This window comes from Mobula hypostoma, chromosome 9, assembly GCF_963921235.1.
Source record: "Mobula hypostoma chromosome 9, sMobHyp1.1, whole genome shotgun sequence".
NCBI classification, from domain to species: Eukaryota; Metazoa; Chordata; class Chondrichthyes; order Myliobatiformes; family Myliobatidae; genus Mobula; species Mobula hypostoma.
This window is the reverse complement of record NC_086105.1, coordinates 35915065-35935375: the sequence shown is the minus strand read 5'-3', so window position 1 is coordinate 35935375 and position 20311 is coordinate 35915065. Positions and strand designations below refer to the sequence as shown.

The following is a 20311-nucleotide window of genomic DNA, read 5'->3' as shown; positions in this document are numbered from 1 at the left end:
CTTCTTGTAGCATATCTCAATGAAATATGATCACAGGATTGGGAAAGTGAAGGAGTAGAATCAAGGCATGTTCTGAGATATTTCTAAGTGGAATCCCAAAGATTGTTTTCAGAATATAAAATCAATGGAGAATAATGTATTTACTTTTCAACATGCAAGTAATATTAACATCCAGGCTGACCACCAATTAACCTAAATATACATTTTAGGAATCCATAGGACTTGTCATCTTAAAAAAAGCACAAAGTGCACAAAATCTTAAGAGTTTAAGAAGAATGTGATGGAGGTGCTGAACACATTTACAAGCTGCTAAAATACTATTGATTCTGAAAGTATTCCCATGGATAGGAGGGTAGCAAGTGTGATCCATTATTTGAGAAAGGAAGGCAAGGAAAAAGAGGGATGTACTGACTTGTTATGGAGGAAGTGCTGGAAGGATGTTGAAACAGAACATCTTGAAAAGAATTGAGCAAAGTCAGCATAATTTTAACAATCATGTTTGACTAATCTACTGGAGTTCTTTATTGGGAAGGATTAATAGATTTGGTGTTTTGGATTCATAGAAGGTCTTCAATAAAGAACTGCAAAGGAAGCTGGCCAACAGAATCAGAGTGCACACAGCAGAGAGCAAAATGTCGACGTGGAATGCGAATCAGTTATTGGACAGAAAACAAAGAGTGGGAACAAACTGATCTTCCTCAAGTTGGAAAGCTGTGACTAGCAGAGTACTGCAGTTCCTTGGTATCCAGCTATTCACATGTAATATCAACAAGTTTGCTGATGATTTGAAACTAGATGGCATTGCAAATTAGGATGATGATATGAAGAAGCATCAAGAGATAAAGACAAGCTGAGTGAGTGAGCAAGAACAAGGCAGGTGAAATAACAGAGGAAGTTGTGACGCTATCCACACTAGTGCACAGAAGGGAAAAGCAAATTGGTATTGTAGACACCCAAAGAGAACAGTGTGTCCTAGTGTACAAGTTACTGAATGCTGACATGCAGGTGCTACAAGTAATTAGAAAGGCAGATGGTACATTGGTCTTTATTACAATTTCAATACAGGACTTAAGACATACTGCAATTGTACAGGACATTAAGGAAGTCACATCTGGAATATTGAATGCAATTTTATTCTTATAAAGGACACAATGCAATAAAGTGAAGGTTATAAAGATCTAATATCCTGGTTCTAAAGACAGTGGTTTTGCCATTAAGTGATAGAGCACAGAAAGATGCCATTTAGCTTAACATAACTGTGCTGACCATCAAATATTCATTTATTCTAATCCTATTTACCATCATTTGGCCCATAACCTTTTATCTCTTGGTTATTCAAGTATTTGCTTAAAACCTGAAATGTGAGAATACCAACCTTTGTTACTCTCACAGGCAGACTGTTCAACATTTTAACCACTCTCTGGGTGAAATGTCCTTCTCCAGAACCTCTTGAAATCTCTTACGCTTTAATCTAAACCTAGATGTTTCTGATATGGGGGAAAAGGTTCCTACTACCTATCCGATTTATTCCCTTTATCATTCTGTATGTCTCTAAGGTTCCCCATGAGCCTTCTCCTCTCCAAGGAAAACAAGCCTAAGTCTATCCAATCTCTCCTTATAAAGTGAAACATTCCACCTCAACATCCTGGTGAATCTCTTCTGCAACCTCCCCTGTGAAAACACATCCCTCCTATAATGTGGTGACAAGAAGTGTATACAGTATTCAGGCTCAACCCTGACTAATATTATATCTTAAGTTGTACTATAACCCCCCTGCTCTGGTATTCTATGCACTGGTTAATGAAGGCAAGTATTGCATTTGCCTTCTTTAGCACATTATCAGCTGTTTAAGGAATATGGACACTAAGATTCCTCTGTTCCTAAATACTTCCTAGAGCCCTGCTGTTTGTGGTGTTTGCCCCAATCTTACTAGTCTTCCTAAAATGCTCCGCCTGCACTTATTAGGACTAAATTCAATCTGCCATTGTTCTGGTGTTTTACTAACTAGTCAATGACGTCTTGAAGCCTAAGACTATCTTCCTCACTATCAAAATTTTCATGACATCTACAAACTTACTAATCATATATCCTGTGTTCATATCCTGTTACACCGATGGACACAGGCTTCCAATCACAAAAAGCAATCATCCAGCTTTACCCTCTGCCTCCAAGCCAGTTCTGGAGACAATTTCCCCATTTGCTTTGGATCCCATGGATTCTAACCTTATTGACTAGTTCCCCACATGGGATCTTGTCAAAGGCCTTAATGAAGTCCATTTAGAATACAGCAACACACTGCAATATCGACCACTTTGTCCAGCATCTCCGATCCATTCACAAAAAGTGAATTTTCTGGTGGCCGACAATTTCAATTCCTATCCCTATTCCCGTTCTGACATGTTAGTCCATGGCCTCCTCTTCTGCCATGACGAAACCTCTCTGAGGTTGGAGGAGCAACACCTCCTATTCCGTCTAGGTAGCCTCTAACCTGATGGCATGAACATCAATTTTTCTACTCCACACCATTAAGTTTTTTTTCCCCTTCTCTCACCTTGTTTCCCCACTCCGGCCTCTTACCTCTTCTCCTCACCTGCCTATCACCTTCTCCTGCTGCCCCTCCTCCTCCCCTTTCTCCCATAGTCCACTCTTCTCTCCTTTCAGATTGCTTCTTCTCCAGCCCTTTGCCGTTTCCACCGATCATCTCCCAGCTTCTTACTTCATACCTCTCACCCACAACCTGGGTTCACCTATTACCTTCTAGCTTGTCCTCCATTCTCTCTCCCTCCCCCCGCCACCTTCTTATTCTGGCATCTTCTCCCTTCCTTTCCTGTCCTGATGAAAGGACTCTGCCCAGGACATTGACTGTTTATTCATTTCCGCAGATACTTCCTGACCTGCAGAGTTCCTCCTGCATTTTGTGTGTGGGTTGCTTTGGCAACAATCAATGTTTTTGTTACCTTTTCAAAATATTTAGTCAAATTGGTCAGATGGGATCTCACCCCTAGTAAAGCTGACTATCTTTGATTATTTGGTACCCTTCCACATTTAAATTACTGCATTCCTTAGAGTGAGGAGATCCCTTTTCAAACATACACAATTCTTCAAGAGCTCAACAATCTGGATCCTGGCAGAAGGATCTTGAGCTCAAATGAGGAAGTATGAGGAAAAATCTCTCCATGAAGAAGTGACAAATTTCAGCAATTTACTCTCTTGAAGGGCTGTGAACACCCAATGAACAGACAGCCATTCTGGTTCTTAAGGGAATCACGGGACTTGGTAATGGTGCAGGAAAATGGTGTTTGGGGAGGAAGGGGGTAGGAGATCAGCCATATCTAGAAAGGTCCAAGGACAAAATAATCTTCTGTTCCTACTTCTTATTTTCGTAGAAATGGCATTCATCACTGTTCTTATAAAACAGAAATGTATCTAATACAATAAAGGCCACAGGAATGCAGGATTATTAAAAAGAAATCCAAATATATTTCTATCATGTAATATAAACCATGTTTCTCCATATCATAACCACAATGGTATTTTATTACGTTGCTCGCAAATAATCCAGGCAGACCACATCTTCTCCTCGCTGACAGTCAACACAAGCGCACCTCAACAGTCTGAGCTAAGACCACTGATCTATTCTCTCTACACTCATGACTGTGGCCAAGCACAGCTCAAATGTCATCTATGAATTTGCCAATAACACCACTGTTGTTGGCAGAATCTCAGATGGCGATAAAGAAGCTTACTGATGTGAAATAGATTGGCTGGATGAATGGTTTCATCCTCGCATTCAATGTCAGCAAGACCAGTGAATTAACTGTGGGGTTTAGGAAGGGAAAGTCAGGTGAAGGTGTACCTGCCTGCATTGAGGGTTTAGCGGTAGAAAGGATGAGCAGCTTCAAGCTTCTGGGTGTCAGATATCTCTGAAGATCTATCCTGCACCCAGCATATTGATGCAATTACAAAGAAGGCATGTCTACACTTATACTTCATTAGTAGTTTGAGGAGATTTGGTATGTCACCAAGGACTATGACAAACTTTTATTGATGTATAGTGGAGAGTATACTGACTGGTTGCACCACAACTTTCTTTGGAGCCTCCAAAGTGCAGCATCACAAGAGGCTGCAGAGAACTGCAGTCTCTGCCAGCTCCATCACAGTTACAACCTTTCCCACCATCGAGGACATGTTCATGAGGTGGTGCCTCAAGAAGGTGGCTTCTCACTATCTCGGACATGCCTTCTCATCACTACCGTTAGGAAGGAGGTACAGGAGCTTCAAAACCCACACTGAATGACTCAAAAACAGCTTTTTCTCCTCCACCATTAGATTTCTGAACAACCCATGAACACTACATCATTATTCCTTTTGCTTCATGCACTATATATTTATTTATGTTACTTATATATTTTTACACACTGCTGCTCAACAATAAATTTCACATCATACATCAGTGAGAATAAATCTGCCTCTGATTAAAATCAATTCTGATTCTGATGACATTAAAATTCTATTACAGCTAGCAAATTTAGCATCAAAAATAAATGTTTTGAATTTTAAAAAATCAATATCAGTTATAGTGTCCATGAAAATATCAGGTAAAAACATCAGGTTTACTAATGTCATTTACAGAAGGAAGCCTGCTACTCATGTCCATTCTGGCCTGTGTCCAACTCTAGACCCACTGAAAATTTAAAATGTTGAGTTTGCCAGTAATGTTCACATACTGCAAATAAATAAAGCAGATTGATGTAATTGTTGATACATGCAAGCTCACATGGTTACACTTGTGTGTTGGTGAGATACAATGCTACCTCACTTTCACTTCTCACTTGCCATATTGCTTATCCGTTACATCTCATATCGGACAAGCAGAAATTTTCTGCAATTTTGTACTATTTGAATCCAAACACAAACCTTCATTCTTTAAAGATAAAATCAGACCATTCATGTTTCTACAACTAAACATGATAAAAATGATGCGTTTCAGGCACGATAGAGACAGTCCACTTCTACCTCAAATCATCATCTGTCTCTTGCCTCTCCCAGCTATTTGCTGTTGACCCTCCATGCCTTTTGTTTCTTCTAATCTCAAACATTTGAATGAATTTCTGGCTAGATTTCAATAATGATCTTTAATTTTTAAGGATGAGTTCATCCAAAATTCAGCTTTGATTTTCATGACTCATTTAATTTAATTCCTCGGCTCAGTGACAAATATTATTTTTAAGATTCTGATCCTTGTTCATAAATCCTTTAATTCTTCAAAGCTGTCCAGACTAATAAATCACATCTGTCTTTTATACTCCTGCTTCTCCAATTCTGGCCTTCTACACATATTGTATTGTGAATCATTAGAAGTCAATCATTCAGCTGCCTCGACATTTGGTTCTAAAATCATCTCACTTCTCAATCCGCCATGAAGATGTACCCAACACATTTTAACCTCAACCTTTTGATCATCTGCCACAATCAATGTGTCACTTTGTGTCGAATGTTGTTTTGAGCATAGCTTAAGTGATAAAGCTTTTTTATGGTATACATGAACATTGTTGGAAGAAAAGCACTGTAAATATCCTCAACCATAAATGCCAAGTCTAATTTTTTAAGAGGTATTCAAACTGTATTGTAGTGCTCTATAATTCCCCATTACACCAAAAAAAGTTGCTCTGATTTCCACCCACATTCCGAAGATGTATCCGTTAGCAGATTAATTGGTTATTGTAAATTGTCCCGTGATTAGGCTAGGGTTAAATATGTGAATTAGGCCAGAAGGGCTTGTTCTACACTCTGGCGCTATTTATAAATAAATAAATATTCTACATTTCTAGCAAGCAGTTGGCCTGTCAACTCTAAAAGAATATTTTAAAACCATAAGCAAGAAAAAAGTAATGCCATAAGAATGAATATTGATATTAACAGAAACTTGTTGAGCAATAACTTAATACTCTGTGTAGAAACGATGTATTATATCTCTACAGTCTATGCCCTATTATCTGAAAATAAACTTGATTTAAACTGCAGCATAGAGTCTTATAATTAAGAAAGAGCTCTTGGTACAAGACATAACAAAAGGGTATATGGCGGGATGAACTAAGGGTAACTAAACAATCTCAGTGTTTACTCCTTTAACCTGAAAAGAAACTACTTCTTCCGGGGTCTCCCATCCTGACATATATTCACAGCACTTTTCAAGAAAGACATTGCTTCTTTGAATGAGAAGCAGAAGCTGGAGAATTGAACATAATCAGATGACTAGTCTGAAGGATGAACCTACTTGTACCATTTTTTCGGGAAAGTTTATTAATAGAACAAGATCCTCAGAGCGGAACCCCGCATTTTACTTTAATCCTAAACATGGGATCAGCTTTTCTTGCATCAGAAGCCCAGCCTCTCACTAACGCACCTATTCTGCTGCTCCCGGAATGCTGTGGTCAGGTTCCGGATCGGTACCATGACAACCGAGAACAAATCATCCTCCTTACTGTTCCAGACCAGCTCATTCATCACTGCCGCGGACTGCAGCACCGAGTTACTGGGCGCCGCCATCTCGGCCTTTCGCGTCACTCCGTCCCCAGCGACATGACGCAAGAGGCGTTCACGCTCATTGGACGGTGACGCTGAGCGGCAATGTCTGAAGATGTCCCACTGAACTGCCGTTTTCGCTGAGTTAAAGGGTATGCGAACGTAACAGAGAGCCAATCTTGAAATTGGGCCTGTTTTACTCAGGGCACGGTCCAGATTTATAAGTACGGGGATGAATTCCTACTGACTCAACATTGAGTATTGCAGAGATTTACCAGCCTCTTAATGGAGGAATTTCTCCCCGTATCTCCTCATTTGAGCTCAAGATCCTTCAGCCAGGATCCAGATCGTTGAGCTCTGGAAGAATTTTCTAAGTTTGAAAAGAGATCTGTTCACGTTTGTGTGCACTCAAAGGAATACAGCAATTTGTACTTGGAAAAGCACCAAATAACCAAAGATAGCTTTGTTAGTGGGAGATACTGTTTGATCAATTTGACTAAGTATTTTGAAGAGGTAACAAAACATTGATTATTGCAGTGTGTTGATGTATTCTAAATGGACTTTAATCAGCCTAAGGCCAAATGCACTTTCAGCAAGACAATACGGGGGTTGTTGTCTGTTTCAATATTACTCAACATTCATTAACATTTCAAAAGACACATCATATTCATCAAGTACTGTAGTTTCCATCTAATTATTTTTAAACAATCATTTTCCATTGACTAACCAACCTTGATACTGTACTTTGAAATAATAGAGAAAAAGAACTTACATTTTAACTTTTGCATGTTTTTTGAAAAGAAATTATAAAGTTTTCATTTTAAATGAGAGTGATATCATTAGGGGTTCTCATGATAGCAAGGCAGTTTCTGCAACAGATTCCACTGGATTGTATGGCAAAGTTCAACAGCTGTGTCTTTTATCTATTGCTCCAATCTTTAAACTTTGGTATAACTAATCAGCATAACAGCAGTTCTGAGTCATAGTTTGAATGGGCTAATGGTTCAACTTTTAAGTTACAACACACGACATTTAAAGCACTACAATACTAAATTATACTTCTGCTTCTGGACATTAGGATGTCCTTCAACTTCTGTAAGAGTAGTTTTCTAATCTGCAACCAGTATCTTCATTGCCACGAAGGAACCTCAGCAGCTGAGTCTTTCTACGCTCTTCAGGTTGCTTCTTTATTTCATGCACCTGCCAAACCTTGGGAAAATTGTTTTCCATCATATCTTCTTCAACTTTATTTTACCATAAGACCTCCAACTCCTAATTGTGCTTCTATATCTTATGGTCTTTAATTCTGCATTCTCCCATTCCCTGTATTCATGGACCTTTACATTAAGTTTTCTCGTGTCTGAGCTATGCATACATGACTATTTCTTCATTTTGGTCTCTTTTTTTGTCTCACCTTTGTTTTGCTTGTTTTCTCTTTACCCCTCCTAAATACTCTTTGACCATGACTGCCTTCATTTATCCTGTCTATAAAGAATACTGCTCTCCTGAACACCTACCCAAATCTTTCAATGTTTCTCAGTCTTTTTAGTGTTCAACCATTGCAGACTTGGCTCTTCCTTAAGTAAACCTACTGTTTATTTCCCCACAAGATGCCTACCAAAATGATGTGGTAGTGGCATCCTTTGCAGCAAATCATACCATTCCCTAACAAATAACAATCTCATTCTCTGGGTATCTCACTTTGTTTGAATTCTTTTTTGTTTCATTTAAAATTTTCATCATCCATCTAACACCCTCCCCAAGTTGAATAGGAATTTCCTCAAAGAGAAATTTGCACAACCATTTTCCCAGCCTCTGTCTCAATTTCATCATGCACTCTGTCCTATTATAAATTCAAATTTTCAGGGTCTTGGCATCACAGGGCAACGCAATTTGTTCCTCCTTCCCTAATTGCCCTGGCCAAGCCATTTCAAGAGGGAATTTAAAATTTAACTTTTGGACTTGCATAAAAACCATGCCTGGTAAGGAATGTAGGTTTGGCAATTGGGGTGTTTTATTGTTACAATTAGTAACTAGACTTTTTAATTCCTCATTACTAACAACACTTAAATTTCACAACTGGTGAGATTTGAAGCCAGTTCTCCAAATTCCTTGTCCAGTCATCTGGATTACTAATGACTTGTACCCTATGCTATTCACCTGCATCTCATCCATTTATAAAATTCACCAACACTATTTTCACAGTCATCCCGGTTACTCATAACAAATTGCAGAGAACCATGCCCAAATCCATATGTATTCCCCCCCAATGTAATATCTGAAACCCTCCAGGCAAGTTTCTTTCATCCTTCCAAAACAATAACAATGTTACAAATGATTTATTTAATGACAAAAATCAACTATTACTTCTCACCCTTCTTGTACCTTTTCCCACTAGTGTCTCTTCAGTGTCAACCAGCGATGTGGGACCAAACCATTTGTTTCCATTCCTGTCTCTTCAGCTGTAGCCAGTTGATTTGGGGAAAGAAGCAAAAGTACAGTAACTGGATGATATCAAGTGAGTAGGAATTTAATCATTTCTAATTGGTAGGGAATCAAATCTGGAGAAAGGGTAGGAAAATGTACTTGAGGGAAGTCAGATCAGCCATGACCCCATTTAATGGTGGAACCAGACTGTGTGGTTGAATAACCCTCCTATTCCTACTATGGTCTTTGTCAGCTTCAATGGCTTCTTCATTCTGTTCCCACTGTTAATCTTTGTAGGTACATTGAGATCTTTCCCTTTTTATTCCCTATCCAAATCTTGTCCTTTAATAATTTATATGCAGAAACATTCAAAAATGTATGCCGATGTCATCTATCTCTTTGTGTGAGGGACATTGTATGAATGGGCCAGTGTTGGGGGGTGATGTTGGAATTGAGGCTTTGGCTCATCAGAGCTTGGGCGGGGAGAGCTGTAAGGCATAGGTAGATTTTTCTCATTACTTATTTATTTTTTGGTTTTTTTTATTGCACATTTAGAGCAGTGGGGATGACAGGCAGGATAGCGGAATTTTCCTCTTGCTGGATGTGGGAAGACAGGGAGAGCTCTACTGTTTCTAATGACATGTTAAAGAGTTAGAGCTGGAACTGGATAAACTGGGAAGCTGAGGGGTTGATAGACAGGGCATACAGAGAGATAGTTACACCCAAGGTGCAATACACAGGTAACCCAGGAGGAGGAAAGGAGATAGGCAGCTAGTGCAAAGTACCCCTGTGGCTGTTCCCCAACAATAGTTTTGGATATTTTTGTGGGAATAATCTAGCAGAGGAATGCCACAGCTGTCAGATCTCTGGCACTGAATCTAGCTCAGTGGCTCAGAAGGGAAGGGGGAGAGGAGGTGATCTGTAGGAGGTTTGTTGGTTAGGAGAACAGAGGGGAGGTTCTGTAGACGAGAACGAGATTCCTGGATGATATGTTTCCTCCCAGGTGCCAGGGTCAGGGACATTTTGGATCAAGTCCACAGCATTCTTGGGTGGGAGGGTGAGCAGCCAGAGGTCATGATCCACAGTGGTGCCAATGACATGGGTAGGAGGGATGACAAGGGAGTAAGGTCCTAAGTTAAAGGGCAGGACCTCCAGGGTTGTTATCTCAGGATTGCTAGCCATTCCACATGCTAGTGAGGCCAGAAATAGGAAAGTCATACAGTTTAACTCTCGGCTAGGGAGATGGTGCAGGAGGGAGGTCTTCAGATTTTTTGGGACCTGTACAGAAGGGATGGTTTGCACCTGAGCTGGAAGAAGGACTAATATCCTAGAAGGAAGGGTTTCTCTTACTGCAGTGTGGCTCTTAAACTAGAGTTGCTGAGGAACAGTGACCAGAGTGCCAGCATAGATAGTGGAGTGGTTGTAGAGAAAGATGTTGTCAAGCCTAGATACAAAGTCAGGAATCAAAAGGTTGAGCATGGCAGGACTTCAGTTCTTGCATTGAAATACAAGGAGTATTGTCAGAAAGTGGATTTGCAATCTTGGTGGTGTATTCTATCCTGATTACTGGCTACTCTCCCTTCTGGCACTAAAACCTAGAATTGCCTCTCAAAACCACTTCTCCTCTCTTCAACCAACACACACACAATGCTGCAGGAACTCAGCAAGCCAGGCAGCATCTATGGAAAAGAGTATAGTCGACGTTTCGGGCTGGGACCCTTCATCTGCTTCCCTCTTCCTTTCTTTAAAAAGCCAGTCAAAACTTTCCACTTTGTCCAAACTTTTACTCACCTTCTGTAGCTCAGTGTTAATCATCTTGAGAAGCATGGGAACTTTTTTACTTTAAAGCACTATATAAATAAGTAGGGTACAGGTATAGAATGGTGAGAAAAAATTATGTTTGCATTGGTAACAGAATATTTCACAATATAATTAAAAGTTATATTTAAAAAGTCATGTATTTAACTAGCAGGAGGATAATTAAGATGTACAGATTAAAACATGAAAGCAATTAGTTATTAGTGTTTCATTTCAGTGGCATTTTTGGCATCCTTTAAGAAGGACATTTATATGTAAATTGTAATTCTGGTCTGAAGAAATCAGCAATTTGGCTCCTTTTCATTATCTAATACAAAGGCACAACTATATCAGTCATCTGGAATAACAAAACCTATCATGAGTACATCTGTCTTCTTAAGCCTTTTAAATACTTGGTTGAAACAAATAATTAGTGACAACATCAGAAGCCATTCATTTGAGCTCCTGTTTAGACATTCATCTAACCCTACTGCAACAACTGTACATAATAGTCACACCACAACAAAAGTCATCTGTGTGTGCCGTAGCTTCATTATGGCAAATTATTGAAGTACAGATCAATATTGAAAGAGACCTCTGGTCTCAAAGTCAGATGGCTCCTAACCTTCACTTTGAGCCTTGTCACTTTTGCTTGTGCTAACAAAATAAGAGTGTAATGAATACATTTAAGAAAAAATGATATTGCATTCAACTTGAGGTCCAGTATTATGAATTTTGTGGTCTAAAATGGTAAATCATGGTTATTTTTCACATCTCGCCTGCAATTCATGTTGCATTTTTAAATTATTGATTAGATCCTGGTCATTAGCCATATTGTTTAATAATGGGCATTAATTCAGACGTTGGAAATTCATGAAGCTCAAATGGTAGGATTATGGTTGGCTGAAAAAAGTCAGCCTCATCCTCGTCAAAATAATCTTCAACTGTAGTACTGGTACTATCTCCACACTGCTCTTTCTTGTACATTAGTTAATTTGGGGCAGCCTAGCTTGTTGGAAGAGCCCTCAGGTGAGTGCCAGAAAATGAAGAGGGAGTAGTAGAAGGACTTTGATCAATTTTTATGAAGTTATGTAAAGACCTGATCCTCTTTACTTTGTGAATACTTGCAAGTACTTTAAACTCGTCTTTTCCGTACCAGTTAGTTTCTTGCATTCCAGATGAACACGATCAAAGCTGGCTAGGTCCCTTCTTGCTAATTGCAACAGAAATATCCCAGAGAAATGGTACCAAAACAGGCAAAGAACTCATCATTTATATATGGTCTAATATTTGATTTAGGCAGCTAGCAAGGGTAGGTGAAAATCCCCAGTTTTTCAAGTGTCAGACTACCATCTAGCTGGCTGGTGCTATAGTGGCATTAGCACCAGGCATCAAAGCAAGTGGTCTAGGATTCAAATCTGGCTGGCTCCTTGCATGCTTTTCATCTGTGCTGGGTTGAGCATCAAGCCAGCAACATGGCCTTGTAAAACAACCAGGCAAAATGCTAAAGAACAGCAAGGTTGCCGCCCAATGTGCCAAAATACACAGAGAGGAATAACTATAGACTGCAAATCAAAACAACCTAAGTTCCCTCACTTTAATGTTATAAATGATCTACTAAATATCACTAAATATAGGTTATTAATGTTTTGTTACAATGTTTAGTCTAGAAATTGGCTCGTGAATTTCATGCACAAATCACACATATAAACAATTTTATCCAGGTTAGGCTAAATTTGGAAAATCATAACATTCCCAGGTAAAATAACACAACTTTCACTTTCATATTGCATCTATGTCTTTGATAGGTGAACTTGAGGAGAGATGTCAATGCCCTGAGCCAGCAGGCCAGGTGATCCTTAAAGTAAATTGAACCGACAATGGTTCAATGATCTGCACCATTATTGTTTCAGCTTCCAAGCCCAGACGTGAAGCCACTGACCCACCACTCTGCTTTAGTGTCTGCTCCTCCATTGACATTCACTCTTGCCCTTCCAATTCATTTCCAGTCCCTTCCAGACAATCTGAGGTGGATTATCATAAAGAGGGATGAGACAGATGGCATTTCACCACTCCTGTGGAGAGCAATTTGTTCATGCGCATCTCTTCTCCATTTGTGTAGATCAGCTGGCTTCTCAAGATTAGCAGAACAGCACTCTGAGTGCAAGTAGTATCTCACTCCTCAAAGAAGGCACAGAAATTCCCTGATGGTGTATTAGTCAGAGCTTTGAGCTACCTCCATTCACCAGGGACTATTTGTAGTAGATTGCATGGAACTCTGCCTCTGCTTCCAGGGCAGATGTTAATTGTATAAAGAGATACCTCAATACAAAGACAGGAGCATCCTGATTCCTTTCAATTTCCAGCTGGAGCTTGCAAGTGGATTCCTGCATGGCCTTACCATCTGCATTTGATCAAGCAGATTACAACAGGACACATATAATCTCGCTGTACATCTGTATTAGCCTTGTCGTAAAAGTATCTCGTCTTGGACCTTATCGATGTGCGTATAAATGAACGCTTCCCCCAGAGAGTTCCCACACAGAATCTCTACATCTCATGCCAGATTGTAATATGTGACATAATCTTCTAATCTAAGCTTTTCTTCTCTCACTCTGCCCTTCTCTGTGGTAGACAGTATGGAAACAGGGCCTTCTCTGTACCAACTCTACACATGTCATCAAGCACCCATTTTCATATACCCATTTTATTCTTTCCACAGATTTTACCACTCACCAACAGGCTAAAGGTAATTTGCAATGACCAATTAACCAACTAACCTGCGTGTGGGAGAAAACTAGAGCAACTAGAGGAAACCAATGGAGTCACTAAAAGAATGTGCAAAGTCCTCATAGACATCTCTGGAGATCGGGATTTAACCTGGATTACTAGGATTGTGATGCAGCAGCTCATTAGTGTTCCATCTCATTGGTGTGAAAGGGCTTAATGTGCTCTGTGATCATCATTCCCCTTGACTTCCTTCAGTCTCCCCTCCTGCTCCATCACCATCTGGGACGGTCAACCCCAAACTATACAAAACAAACTGAAAAACATCTATGATCGTCTTTTTGTGATCTTCAGCAGCACAGATGATACTGATGATGTTTTCTGTTGATCAGACCAAAAGGAATATAGTGATCATGCCAAAATGTCGTTAGTGATTATAGCCTGCCAGATTACATGTAACACCTGTTCCATATGTGATTTGGAGTTCAGTGGTGTTTTTGCACAAGGAGCACGGGAGAGTTGCCTCATGATAGGTCCAAGTTGTACACTGGTGTGGACCTCTTGTTGTACAGGGGTCCTCAATTTTATCCATACTGTTTCTGATTAAATGGAGAAAAGAGCATTGTGCAACATTGGAAGTTCAGCATTTGAGGTTTGGTCATGAAAGGGGTTATGTGAGGCCACAGGTTAGTAACAGCTGGGAAAGTTGTAGAAGAGGACAGAGGATATGGAGGTGTTCTGCACAATACTGCTGGTTTGTCTGAAACTCGCATTGACATTGATCCAGGCTATGAGCATTCTCATTTTTAGAAGGGGCTACTACAGCCTCATGCTGTATTCATGAATGGTATTTTCCTGGCCTTCTTGGTGCACTGGATCACCCTCCTAGACCCTCTGGTCTCTATCTTGGTCACCAGGACTTCACTGAGTGAAACATGTCTGTCTCTTCCACTCCTGCAGCCGCTCTCCTTCATGGCTGCCATCGTGTCTGCTGCTGTTGCTGTTTGGCTGCCAGGCAAGTGTGCCTTCTCTGATTGCCGAGCATGAAAGTGTTTTCCATCTGCTCTGAACTGCTAATGTCTCATCTGGCACAGTGAAAGTGCCGTTTAGGTACATGACATTGGGTGTCAAACCACCATCATGATGTTTTTAGTGCATCCTTAGCAGGTTTGTGACTGATTTTACAGGAGTCTAAATATGTATTATAGCTTTTTGCAGCATACATTTAGAGCATCAAAAAAATCCAATTTCAAGGCATTGTTTTGAACCACTTAAATTTCACTCGTGCTTTATGTTCTTAGTTCCTCGAATAGATTACAACCATGCAATTATTCGTTTGACTTTCCTCTTCTGTTGAAAATAGATTAGATCAAAATTAATATTGTAGCAGGAATATTGTTCCAACATGATTCATCATTTACCTGTCGGCTGTGGTACTATCCCAGTAAATCAATGTGATATCTTCCCCATGCTGATTTTTCCCCTAAATATCTTGCTAAAAATATCAAATAAGAAGATCTAGATAAAGTCCAATGAAGACCTCCCTGTTGTATTCCAACAATTAGTTTGGATACTCTCTTGCGAAAGTTGACCTTGTGTTTTATGGATAAAGCTATCAATTTATGAAGAATGAGAGAGGGTCACTTTTGGAATGGATTTGAAACAAAGGAGGAGTACTTTCACCTTCAGTAGGATATAGGTGGTCTGATTAGTTTGGCAGAAAAACAGCAAAAAAAAAATTCAGTGTGAGGTAATGTATTTCAGAAAGTGCAACAAATTAAGATTGTATAAAATACATGGGAGAAATGGGAAGTGTGGAGGAAGAGAGGGACCTTGGTCTGTGTCCACAGACCCTTAAAGGTAAGAGGTTAGGTAGATAAGATGGTAAAAAAGCCATAGACTGTAAGTTGTTTTCTTATGTTGATTGAAGCACAGAAAAAAGGAGCAGGGAGCCTACAGTAATTATACACAAGACTTGTTAGGCTGCACAGTTCTGGCTACCGTATTAACAGAAAGGTACAACTGCAATGCAGAGTTTATAGAGAAGTAATGGAAAATATAGCTAGGACTGGAAAATATAAGTCATAAGGAAAGATTGAGATTGTTTCTTTGTTACAGATGAAGCTATAGGGCAACTTAATTCTGTAATTATATAACATTGTAAAATTATGAGGGCTCAGGATATAGTAAATACGATCCATGTATTTATGGAATCATATAGCCTGGGCAAAGACCCTTCATCTAACTTATCTATGCTAAGTATGTTGCTCAGTGAGCTAGTTCCATCAGTCTCGTTTGGCCATAGCCCTCTGAAACTCTCCTATCCACGTACTTATGGATTTTAGATGTTAATAATGTGCCACCTCAACTATTATTTATGTCAAATACACCACCACCCTCTGCTCTCGGGTCTTCTTCTACCGGTCTCTTAAATTTAAACAATCTCCCTCAAAAGTTAATTAGCTTTTTTGAACTATAATCTTAAATTGTGGAATTCCATACCCAAAACTAGAAGGGATGCAAACTTATTTGCGAAGATTTCATGCTCTGAAACTTTTCGATGATTTTAAGTTCCCTGGCCCCCACCACTTTATTTTCAGCATGGATGTCCAGTCCCTATATACTTCCATCCCCTATCAGGAAGGTCTCAAAGCTCTCCGCTTCCTTTTGGATTCTAGACCTAACTAGTTCCCCTCCACCACCACTCTGCTCCGTCTAGCGGAATTAGTCCTTCCTCTTAATAATTTCTCCTCTGGCTCCTCCCACTTCCTCCAAACTAAAGGTGTAGCTATGGGCACCCATATGGGTCCTAGCTATGCCTGCCTTTTTGATGGCTTTGTGGAACAATCTATGTTCCGTGCCTATTCTGGTATCTGTCCCCCACTTTTCCTTTGCTACATCGACGACTGCATTGGCGCTGCTTCCTGCACGCATGCTGAGCTCTTTCACTTCATTAACTTTGCCTCCAACTTTCACCCTGCCCTCAAGTTTACCTGGTCCATTTCTGACACCTCCCTCCCCTTTCTAGATCTTTCTGTCTCTGTCTCTGGAGACAGCTTATCTACTGATATCTACTATAAGCCTACTGGACTCTCACAGCTATCTGGACTATTCCTCTTCTCACCCTGTCTCTTGCAAAAATGCCATCCCCTTCTTGCAATTCCTCCGTCTCCACTGCATCTGCTCCCAGCATGAGGCTTTTCATACCAGGACGAGGGAGATGTCCTCCTTTTTTAAAGAAAGGGGCTTCCCTTCCTCCACCATCAACTCTGCTCTCAAACTCATCTCCCCCATTTCACGCACATCTGCTCTCACTCCATCATCCCGCCACCCCACTTGAAATAGGGTTCCCCTTGTCCTCACCTACCACCCCACCAGCCTCTGGGTCCAACATATTATTCTCCATAACTTCCGCCTCCTCCAGCAGGATCCCACCACTAAGCACATCTTTCCCTTCCCCACCCCCGCTTTCTGCAGGGATCACTCGCTACGCGACTCCCTTGTCCATTCGTTCCGCCCTCCATCCCTCCCCACTGATCTCCCACCTGGCACTTATCCTTGTAAACAGAACAAGTGCTACACATGCCCTTACACTTCCTCCCTCACCACCATTCAGGGCCCCAGACAATCCTTCCAGGTGAGGCGACACTTCACCTGTGAGTCGGCTGCGCTGATATACTGCGTCCAGTGCTCCCGATGTCACCTTCTATATATTGGCGAGACCTGACGCAGACTGGGAGATCGCTTCACTGAACACCTACACTCTGTCCGCCAGAGAAAGCAGGATCTCCCAGTGGCCACACATTTTAATTCCACGTCCCATTCCCATTCTGATATGTCCATCCATGGTCTCCTCTACTGTAAAGATGAAGCCACGCTCAGGTTGGAGGAACAACACCTTATATTCCGTCTGAGTAGCCTCCAACCTGATGGCATGAACATTGACTTCTCAAACTTCCGCTAATGCCCCACCTCTCCCTCGTACTCCATCCGTTATTTATTTATATACACACATTCTTTTTCTCTCTCTCCTCTTTCTCCCTCTGTCCCTCTCACTATACCCCTTGCCCATCCTCTGGGTTTTCCCCTCTCCCCCTTTTCTTTCTCCCTGGGCCTCCTGTCCCATGATCCTCTCATATCCCCTTTGCTAATCACCTGTCCAGCTCTTGGCTCCATCTCTCCCCCTCCTGTCTTCTCCTATCATTTTGGATCTCCCCCTCCCCCTCCTACTTTCAAATCTCTTACTAGCTCTTCCTTCAGTTAGTCCTGACGAAGGGTCTCAGCCTGAAACGTCGACTGTACCGCTTCCTAGAGATGCTGCCTGGCCTGCTGTGTTCACCAGCAACTTTTATGTGTGTTGCGACTTTTAAATGCCAGCTCAAAGCCCATTTATTTAACTTGGCTTTTAACTATCATCTTTTTGTCTTTTATTTTCATCTTTATTTTTATTTTTTATTTAGCTTTCACGTTTGTACTTTTATCCCATTGTAAAGCACTTTGAACTACATCATCCGTATGAAAAGTGCTCTATAAATAAAATTATTATTTTTATTATTAAGAGATTTGAAAGGGACATTATTCTTATTACCTCTGATCTTAAACCTGTGCCCCTTTGTTTTCATGATCTTGAGGGGCACAGACAGGGTGAAAGCACTATCTTCTTCCCAGGGAAGAGGTACTCCCCAATCTCCTTTGTTCCTGGCAATAAAGTCCTAGTCTATGCAATCTCTCTTTGTAATTCAGGCCCCCAAGTCCAAGCAATACCGTAGTAAATCTTGGTATAATAACATCTTTCCTGTAACAGTACAATACTCCAAGTGCAGCCTTACCAAAGTCTTATAAACTGCAACTAACTTCCCAACTCCTATATTCAGTGCCCTGACGTGATGAAAACCAGTGTGCCAAATGCCTTCCTCCCTCGAGTGTAAGTAATTGACAGATGGATGAGTGAGGATTTGTGAAAAATATTTTTTGCCTAAGGTAGGGAGCTGAAACTTGCTGTCTGAAAGGGTGAGAGAGACAAAAACTCTTATTTCATAGAAGAGTTGGGTGTTTATTTGAAAAGTAAAGCTGCAGGGTTATAGATCAAATGCTGGAAAGTGAAATAAGATTGTGTTACACACACAAAATGCTGGAGGAACTCAACATATCAGGTAACATCTATGAAAATAAATAAACAGTTGACATTTTGACTGAGACTCTTCATTAGGACTGTAAAGGAGGGGGAAAGAAGCCAGAATAAGAAGGAGGAGGGAGGAGAAGTACAAGCTAGAAGATGATTGGTGAAGCCAGGTGTGTGGGGTAGTTGGGACGGGTATGAAGTAAGAAGCTAGGAGGTAAAGGATGGAAAAGGTAAAGGGCTAGATAAGAAGGAATCTGATAGGAGAAGAAAATGGGCCAAGGGAGAAAGCGAAGGAGGAGGGACACCAAGGGAGGTGATAGTTAGGTGAGGAGAAGAGGTAAGTAGGGACAAAGAGAAGGAGGAGGGGGAAAATTGCTGTAAGCTGGAGAAATTGATCTTCATGCCATCAGGTTAGAGGTTATCCAGATAGAATATGAGGTGTTGCTCCTCCAATCAAAGAGTGGCCTCATCATGATAGTAAAGGAGGCCATGGGCCAACATGTCAGAATGGAAATGGGGAATGGAATTTAAATGGTTGGCCACAAGGAAACCCTGCTTTTTGCGGATGGAGAAAAGGTACTTGACAAAGCAGTCCCCTGATCTACGTTGAGAAGGCCACATCGGGAGCATCAGATACAGCAGTCAACCCCAACGGATTTGTAGGTGAACTGCTGCATCACTTGGAAGACCTGATTGGGGCCCTGAATGGAAGTGAGACAAGAGGTGGATGGATAGATGTAGCACTTTTTACACTTGCAGGGAGAAGTGCCAGGAGGGAGATTGGTGGGGTGGGACAAATGGATGAGAGAGTCATAGAAGGAGTGATCCCTATGGAGAGTAGGGTGGGAGGTATAGATGTGTTTGGTGGTAGGGGCCCATTGAAGATGGCAAAAGTTGTGGAGAATGACATAAAGCTTATGTTGCCTTTTTTGAGCAATGTTGACACAATGGGCCACAGTGCACAATTAAACACAGCGGCTGCAGTGCTGAGATCGGGAATGATAAAGAATCAAGATATGCAAGTGACTTAAATTTATATAGGGAGACTATATGGAAAAGTGGAAACAGAATTGCAATATTGATTCCGACGTGAAGTTGTGGTGTGGAGGGGGTTGAAGCTGGGTAAAAAGTTATGTTTCCTTCGTGAGTAGAGGAAATTTAAAACACTTCGTTCTCTACTCACAGACGAGGAATGAAAATGAATATCTCATAAGGTAATATTGAATGTAATTAGGTGAAAGAACATCATTATGATTTGTTTGAATAGGTAGATGTAACAGGGAGCATTATCACCTCTTTGAGTCTGACAGAACCATTAAAACTTGACTGTGGATTTTCCTTGGCCTTTAACTCAGAGCAAAATGCTTGTGATAAATCAGAAAGGTATGTATCAATGTACATGAAACATTTCAAAAACTGTCATCTATTGCTGTCAAAATATGTCATATAATTCTAACGGAGGTGTGCGCAGAGAATAATGGTAAATATACCTGAAATGACTTTTACAATAATTTTCTCATCAATAGTTCATTTATTGAGCATTTAATGGCTCTGAGCTTGTATTCACTAGAATTCAGAAGAATGAAAGGCCTTGATAAAGTGGATGTGGAGAAGATGTTTCCTATGGTGGGAGAGTCTAGGACCAGAGAACACAGCTTCAGAATAGAGGAGTGTCCTTTTAGAACAGAGATGATGAGGAATTTTTTTAGCCAG

General features: G+C 40.7%; 1 protein-coding gene across 4 annotated transcripts in view; it reads right to left on the bottom strand.

Annotated features, from left to right (window-relative positions):
- atxn10 (ataxin 10) overlaps window positions 1-6556 on the bottom strand; it is a 219435-nt gene extending 212879 nt beyond the window's left edge. For all 4 annotated transcript variants that reach the window (XM_063059674.1, XM_063059673.1, XM_063059675.1 and 1 more), the window contains exon 1: window positions 6407-6556. In XM_063059674.1, the coding sequence (XP_062915744.1) occupies window positions 6407-6549 (143 nt within the window). In that variant the 5' untranslated portion in view covers window positions 6550-6556. The remainder of the gene's footprint in view (window positions 1-6406) is intronic.
- Between the last annotated feature and the right edge of the window lie 13755 nt (window positions 6557-20311).